This window comes from Callospermophilus lateralis, chromosome 11 (assembly GCF_048772815.1).
Source record: "Callospermophilus lateralis isolate mCalLat2 chromosome 11, mCalLat2.hap1, whole genome shotgun sequence".
Lineage (NCBI taxonomy): Eukaryota > Metazoa > Chordata > Mammalia > Rodentia > Sciuridae > Callospermophilus > Callospermophilus lateralis.
Window position 1 is genome coordinate 14273891 of NC_135315.1, and position 8613 is coordinate 14282503.

General features: G+C 34.7%; 1 protein-coding gene across 3 annotated transcripts in view; it reads left to right on the forward strand.

Annotated features, from left to right (window-relative positions):
- Positions 1 to 7624, forward strand: part of Smurf2 (SMAD specific E3 ubiquitin protein ligase 2) — a 106494-nt gene extending 98870 nt beyond the window's left edge. For all 3 annotated transcript variants that reach the window (XM_076869723.1, XM_077110498.1, XM_077110499.1), the window contains 4 exons: positions 2279 to 2399; positions 5231 to 5432; positions 6649 to 6724; positions 7059 to 7624. In XM_076869723.1, the coding sequence (XP_076725838.1) occupies positions 2279 to 2399; positions 5231 to 5432; positions 6649 to 6724; positions 7059 to 7158 (499 nt within the window). In that variant the 3' untranslated portion in view covers positions 7159 to 7624. The remainder of the gene's footprint in view (positions 1 to 2278; positions 2400 to 5230; positions 5433 to 6648; positions 6725 to 7058) is intronic.
- Positions 7625 to 8613: the final 989 nt, after the last annotated feature.

Sequence of the window (8613 nt, forward strand, 5' to 3'; positions counted from 1 at the left end):
TGCACATAGGTGGGAATGCCAGAGACTGGGAGCATCAAAGCTATGTGTAGTATAGCTATTTCAGGGAACTTTGTGTTGTATTCCTAGCACTTTGCCTATTTATAAATGAGTACCTAGTGAGTTTGAGGGAGAAATATAAGAAAATGTTGTTCATGTTTTATAAAATACAAATTGAGGAATTTTGAAATTGGTTTAATACTTACTATGGTAACTAAAGTCTTCTAAATATAAAACTGGATCAGATTTAGGAGTTTCAAGCTTCATATGTACACAGAAACATGAATACTATTGCTATTTTGTATATATTATTATCCCCAAATCTGTTTTTTTTTTTTTTTTTTTTTGACACAATACCTTTATATGTGGTGCTGAGGATTGAACCCAGGGCCTTGCATGTGCTAGGTGAGCGCACTACCACTGAGCCACAACCCCAGCCCCTATCCCCAAATCTTATTAGCTAAAATTTTCCTTCTTTCAAAATGAGACCTCTCAGTTTCATACACTGTTGGTGGGATTTTGGGAAAGCAGTTTGATACAGCTACCAAAGTGAACTTGCATATATGCCCTTTCACTGGCAGTTCTGTTTTGGGGACTCTCTTACAGAAACACACATCTAATTAAAAAAATATGAATAAGGATGTTCAGTTAAAGAATGCTTATAGAAAAATTAACTACCAAAATGTTTTTAGAGTAAAATGATTATACATTCAGTATAATATTATGTGGATGTTTAAGAAGAGAGATTGTATAAGCTATAAGATTTAAGAAGCAAGTTCTAGAAGAATTACCTAGGGACAAAATTGTGTTGTTGTTTTTTTTTTAATTATATGGCTGTATAATTATTTGGTTCTATACCAAATATAGTATTTGCTAGGAGGAGGGAGCAAAGGTGGGGTCCTGAAAATAGGGAGGGTAAAGAGGGCAGAAGAATGGACTTTCAGGTTTCACTTGGTCTCCATGGTTAATGTTTGATTTTTTCTTTATATTGGTGATTGCTCTGTTACATTTCTGATAAAAACTGTAAGAATGGCTGAGAATTTCTCTCATCCCTGCTGCATTGTCAGTCTAGGATCCAGTGTGTCCTCAGTTTTTAGATTTACTTTCTCCAGGGCTTATGTGTTTTATCAACACAATAATAAATCCTATGCAACTGTAGGAGTGAGATAAACAAGGACAAGAGTTATATGGTTTTGCTGCCCCTTTAAACCAACAAACAGATCCTCCAGACAATGTAATATTAAGTAATTATTTATTAATTAGAGAAATAGTCATCCAAGTTTGGAAAAGGAAATGTTGATAACAAATTTGACAGAAAAGTAGTACTGATGTGTTAGATTGAGAGGTTTCCTGAGTAGACAGGTAAATGAAAGCAATTTATTTTTAAATGACAAACTCCAGTCAGAGCACAGGTTATACAATTGATGTATAGTTTAGTGCTTTTTGGGAGTGGGGGCAGGGAGGGGGTAAAATGACATCTTCCAGAGTTTTTACAGCTTCCAGTGAACAATGAATATTTATTCAGAAAGTGCTATTGGCTTTAGTTTCTTCTCATTTTGGATATGAAGATTCCCTACCTCCTTTTCCCCAATAGTCCTGCCCTAGATATAAACAGAAGACCCAGCAACACATTCTGATAACATTTTCAAATACAGCCAGAAAAAATGGTCATCTTTTGAGTCAGTGGGCTATTTTTTTCTGGTTTGTTGGAATGTGTTATAAGAAAGAAATTTTTATCAAGTTTGTTTGTGTATGCTTGCTGGAGATTAAACTCAGGGCCACGTGCATGTTAAGAAGCACGTGCTCTACCACAGGTGTATACCCTCAGCCAATAGGAGTTGAACCTCAGACTATCTGAGCTCTAGTAGACTTCTAGTTTACTAGTAGTTTCTCTGATTTGAAGAATTGCTTCATTGATATTGCTTTTATTTGTGGAAGTTTACATTTTATCAAGATTGAACTGCCTCACAGCTTGGGATCCATTTATCCCCATTAGTTTGAGTTTTTTTAAAAAAAAACTTTAGAAAAAATTCTTATTTTAAAAAATTATTTTCTAACTGTTGATGGATCTTTTTATTTATTTGTATGCGGTGCTGAGAATCGAACCCAGTGTCTCACACATGCTAGGCAAGCGCTCTGCCACTGAACCACAACCTCAGCCCTAGAATAAATTCTTGATGCTAGTTGTTTATAAAGTACAGTGTTGCTGAAGAAGTGATTCACATTAATTACCAAATCTAAATATATCTGATCATATGAAACCCCTGCCTGATGTTTATAGGCTCTATGTGAACTGGAGATTTTTGCGAGGCATTGAGGCTCAGTTCCTGGCTCTGCAGAAAGGGTTTAATGAAGTGATTCCCCAGCACCTATTGAAGACATTTGATGAGAAAGAGTTAGAGGTCAGTACATCCATGTCATGACATCATCTAGCGTGATAAGATTAGCAGATATTTTGTTTCTTAGTTTTTAGAGGTAAGTTGTGTTTCTAATGCTTTGAAAGTTTATTTTTTATTTTTTTAATTTTTTTATTAGTTACACATGACAGTACAGTGATCTTGACAATTCATACATTTGAATCAAATGTGGTATAATTTCTCATTTTTCTGATTGTACAGGTTGTAGAATCACATTGTCATACAGTCACTTATATACATACAGCAATAATAATGTCTATTTTATTCTGCTGCCCTTCCTATCCCCCCTTCCCCCGCCCCTCCATCACTTCTCTCTACCCAATCTAATGTGACACACTTCTCCCCACCCCACAACATCATACATATATTCTGTATAACGATGAGGGTCTCCTTCCATCTTCCATGCAATTCCCCTTCTCCCTTCTTTTCCCTCCCACCTCTCTTCCCTGTTTAGTGGTAATCTTCTTCTCATGGTTTTCCTCCCTGCTTTGAAAGTTTTATGGTTCAATGCTTTGAGAATTCTTATTCACCGGAAGTCTTTTATGCTTGGAATATCTTTGAGTAAGCTTACATTAGGAACATTTTTTCTTTTTCTCCTGTTTTGGTATTGGGAATTGAACCCAGAGAAGTACTTTACCACTGAGCCACAATCCCTAGCACTTATTCTTTTTTTTTTTAATATTTATTTTTTAGTTTTAAGTGGACACAATATCTTTATATTTATGTGGTGCTAAGGATCGAACTTAGCTTGCTAGGTGAGCACTTTACCATTCAGCCACAACCCCAGCCTTCCCAGCACTTCTTATTTTTTATTTTGACACAGGGTCTTACAAAGTTCCTTAGGGGATTGCTGAATTGCTGAGACTAGCCTTGAATTTGAGATTTTCCTGCCTCAACCTCCTGGGATTATAGGCATACACCATTATGCCTGGCACAATGTGAACATTCTTAATTTCCTTATTGTCCTTTCTTCTCTTAAACAGACTTCATGTCTTATGTGTACATTCTTCCAATTTTTTTTCTGTTCCATGATTTAGTGGTTATCGATTTAACTAAGTAAAGCCTTGTCAACTATCATATTGAACTTTATTTGGATAAAGGTCTAAGCTCAGTTGTATTTGTACTAAACTTTGCTAGAAAACATTTAGTAGACAGATCATTAGAGGAAATAAATAAAACACTTAGGAAAACTGTACAGTATCTAATCACCTTTAGACCTTTAGAAACATTCATATACCAACAGTAGCTATATTCAACAGTTAAAAGTTTGTTTCTGATTAAAGCTAGTCTTTATAGTACCTCAGATGTGGTTAAAGATGGTTAACGTCTTTTAATAGTCACCTTTAATGATTAACATCTTTAATAGGTTAAAGTTTAACAATCTGGTTAAAGTTATAATAAACATCTTTAACAAACACATCTGAAGTTTTTTCTGAACTACTTTGAAAAATTAATGAGATTTTATTCTGCCAAAGGTTCCAAATTTATTTAGTGATTAGGGATAGCATAAATATTTGAAGTCTACAACTATCTTAAAACATGTATTCATTAATATCAGCGTCCTAACTAAATGCTGTTTGCAAATAAATCTAAAAAGGTTCGTTTGTCTTAGTGCTATCTCCATTCCTTCTGCAACTTATTATTCATAGTAATATGGCCAGAAGGAGGTGATCAGGAAGGGAGGGGACACATAGCAGCAGGAGGGGCACTAAAGTTGAGATACAGGACCTTTTCATCTGTTTATGAAACAAATGAGTTTTCTTTAGAGGAGTGGAAATTAGAAAGCAAAGAATTTGGAAGGTGTCTTTTGCATTCTGAATGCATCCATAATCCTTTTAGGGTAACCTTTCCCCAGTGACTTAGATTCAGTAATCTTTTAGAATCCTATACAAACTTTGTTGGAGATCTTGTTCAATAGGGTTGGGATTTACTTATAGTTTCAACTACTAATGAAATTGTTTAGACTTTTTAGAGTTACACTGGATTAATAGGATTAATTATAATCTAGGATACACAAGTTACATTGTGTTTTATATTATATACTTTCATAATTCACCATTATAAACGTGTTAGATTAATAAGATGAGTTAGTCTTGGATCCTAAAGAGATGTATTAGTAGTGCTCAAATGATTTTGATATAGTTCATCTGTACTAACCCTGCATTAGGATGCTAAGCAGAGTTCTATAGCAATGTGTTCATGTATTTCATATTTTAATATAATTTTAAGAATGTTAAGCAAGTTGTGTTAATCCCTTATTCAAGACAACATTTCATGAGTTGCTGTGTACTGTGAGTCACTTTCATGGAATGTGGTGGTGTAGATGTAACTGTCATTTTACAGCAGAGGAAACTGTTGGCTGATGGAATTGAAATGCCCCAAATCACAAAGCTAATAGTGTTGAAACTAATAGAATGTTATGTGGGTCTGTGGAAGGCACAAATAAACTGTATGTGTCTCAATTTCTGTCCTTTTTTAAAAAAATGCAATTCTGTTATAAAACTGTGTAATTTTCACAATTCTTTTGTCTTGTTGAGTCCATCACAGTGGTGATTTTCAGATCCTGGAGAGGGAATCTACAGTGAGTAGATACCTTTGTTGGTTTTAAAATATAGATCCTGTCACCCAGATGCAAAGAATTAAAACCTCTGAGCATAGGATTTGGTGTATATATTTTGGAATGTTTTATCATGTGCACCTTTGATTAAGAGGCACCAAATGAGAACTAAAACCACAAATCTTAAGTTCTATTTTGAAGAATTTTTGGTGTGGCTTTGGTTTCTAGTGGCTCATCTACTTGTGCAATATTTTAACAGCTCATTATTTGTGGACTTGGAAAAATAGATGTCAATGACTGGAAGGTAAACACCCGGTTAAAACACTGTACACCAGACAGCAATGTCGTTAAGTGGTTCTGGAAAGCTGTGGAGTTTTTTGATGAAGAGCGACGAGCACGATTGCTTCAGTTTGTGACAGGATCATCTAGAGTGCCTCTTCAGGGCTTCAAAGCACTACAAGGTAAAAAGAGGGGAGACTGGCACAGCTTCTCTAAGCTTCTTGTAAGCTTGTGGAGGTGGGGATGGCAATATTTAGTTTGTACAGATATTTTACAAACCATGTGCTTATAAACAGATTCTCTTTTCACTCTATTTCTTATCTGTAATACATACCATGAAATCTTCTTCCTTCCTTCTTTTGTTCCCCTCCTAAGAGCCTTTTCTGCCGGGTTCTCTGTGATTGTAGTGAGTGCTAGACTGGACTATTCATGATGATGCTCTGCCTTTTGTTTTCTGGTTGCTTGCTTATACTTCTGTTGCACATTCCTGTAGTGGAAGTTGTTCATTTCATGTTCACATTTCAACCTGGCAAAATATTTACCTCCCTGCATGCCTCTTCCCTCTACTCTTTATTTTAATAGAAACAGGCAGTTTGGGCATGGAAGCCATCTGTTTGGTCAGAGCACTTCAATTATTGCATGGCCTCAGACCATTGATGTATAACAATATTCCATTTTTTTAAGAATTGTTTTCTGAGGAATAAGCTGTTTAATTTTGGATGAGTTGGTAATATTGCTAGTGACTATGGTACTTCACTGTGCTTTCCTTACCTCTTAAGCTCTTCATTTTAAAAGCTGCCGGTACTGGTACTGAGGGAGGATATATAAAGCAAGACTGGTACATAATGTCAGTGCCAGGCACAGTGCATACCTTGAAATTCCACAGACAAAGTTGTGTCCTTTGAGTTGTGTTTATTTTCCCTGTTTGGAGAACTCAAAATTGTATTCCTTCTCCATATATTTATATGGGGCATCTGTGTTAAAATTGTATATGATAAACTACTAATCTGCTCTTAGCCCATTTTGAGTCATGAAATCTAAATTTGCATTAGGTTGTCATTTTTTTAAAAAATTTGTGCATATGTATTTTATCTTGAATTTACCCAGTTACTTTTTTTTCCTCATTCTTTGGAATATTGATCTATAAAAGAAGTTTGACAAAAGGATTCAGTTCAGCACTTTTTCCAAAAATGAAATGCTAGCATATTAAGGCGAACAGCCTTACCCAAACCAATTTAAAAACTCAGATTCTTTTTCTGCTGCCCCCGAGGTAGCATGTGTGGATTTATAGCATTCTCCTATCCCTACATCCTGTGGCTTATGTACCAGTTTTAATCTAAGATTTTAGAGATGGAGACATATACCCACGGTGATTTGACCCATTTTTTTCCTTTGCAGGTGCTGCAGGCCCACGCCTCTTTACCATCCACCAGATCGATGCCTGTACTAACAACCTGCCAAAAGCCCATACCTGGTATGTTGTTTTTGTAACTTTCCTCCCTGTCCTGTGTAGGTGTGTGTTTGTTCCTAACAGACTTGATTTTTCATTTGTTGTTTTTACCAGTAAATTGACACTTAAAAGGAATGAAAAATAACTCAAATTAAGTAATTTAAAAGAATATTATTCAGAAGTTGGTAATCTTTAAAGTATAGATTACTAATCCCAAATTAGTAATCTATACTTTAAAGAAATACAGCCTTTTAACATTCTGAGTGACATAAAGATTGACATGGTTGTATTCGTAGTACACATTTAGTATATAGATCATTTAAATGAACTCTATAATATCTGATTTACTTATTCACAGCTTCAATCGAATAGACATTCCGCCCTATGAAAGCTATGAAAAGCTCTATGAAAAGCTGCTAACAGCCATTGAAGAAACATGTGGATTTGCTGTGGAATGATGAACTTCAAGGACTTACCCAGACTCTATTTATACCCCTGACTGACAGCCTCCCTTCAGCAGAGTTTAAAGAATGCTGAAATACAGGAAAACGCCCTACCCCCCTTTTAAATTTTAGGACACTGTGAGGGGAAAGGACAATTTTGAAATTCCTTTTCAAGGAAAAAAAAGTCTTTATGCTTTGCCATGAGGACACATTCAGCTGCTATTAAAATTAATATCTTGAACCTTACAGAATGCTGACTTTTCCTGCATTTCCAGAGTTAGGCAGTATTCTACACTTAAAGACTACTACTATTTTTATAAAAGGTAATCTATTCAGAACGCTTCACAGATTTCAAGTTTTTCGTACATCAAGACAACTTCAGCAGTCGGTACAAGTCACATTTCATTTTGATTGAATACATGATTTTGAACAGCTCCTGTACTTGCTCTTTGTAAAAATAAATAAATAAAGTTATTTTGAATTATTCTACCTTTGTAAACAATTGGCTAAAAAAATCATTATCTCTGAGAAATTAAGCCATTTACATGTTTAATCATGTTTTTCTATAGAGCATTATATTTTGCATTATGTGGTTCAACCTAGCCTATGTGGGTTGTTTTTATATTTTTCAAGCATGGATTTCCTGGAAATACAGCTATATAATTTTGGTTATCAAATTCATAATACAACCATTTAGTCTAAACTTAGTAGTTTATTTCTTATCTAAGATATGTTCAGGGGTTCCTGTTTTTAAGAAGACTTTAAAAAAAAACTGATGTTTTTATCTTGAATCAATATGATCAGGAGTTTTCGGAATTACTTTTCACCTTAAATTGAAATACTGCATTTTTATAGTTTCTCAGAGCATGTGGAAGGGATAGGATTTTCATTCTTTTGCTGGGTCAGCTTGTCTTTAGTATATATACTACTCTTATAAACCAAAGCCTCTAATAAGTGCACCTAATTTATATTTTAATTACAGTGTAAGTGTCTATCAAGTAAACCATGCTGGAGCTTAGTTTAGCTGCTTATAACTTCAATTAACTAAAATTATCAAGAATGAAAATTTTCTTCTAAATATTATGTAGCAAGCTTTACTCTGGGTACAAATTACTTTAAAACGGAAGAATTAATTTTGGAAGTAAAGGAATCCCAGATCCCTAAGTGTTAAAAATTTGCATCTGACTTTCAAGGTGTGTGTCATGTCATTCAATCCAGAAGGCAACCAAAACTCTGGGGTGAGAGATTGGAAAAATCTGAAATCACAGGTGGATTTCTAAATTCAGCCAACAAAAATTATATACCTTCTGTTTTTAAAAACATTGATGTGATATTTTGGACAACTTTTGGATTTTGCAGTTTAAATATCAAGTGAAAAGAACATTTATGTTCTGGTTCATGTAATATAGTGGGTTCCAGTCTGTGTTTTTGAAGCCAAAGGGTTCCTCAGAGGTGCCTGATGAGTGATGG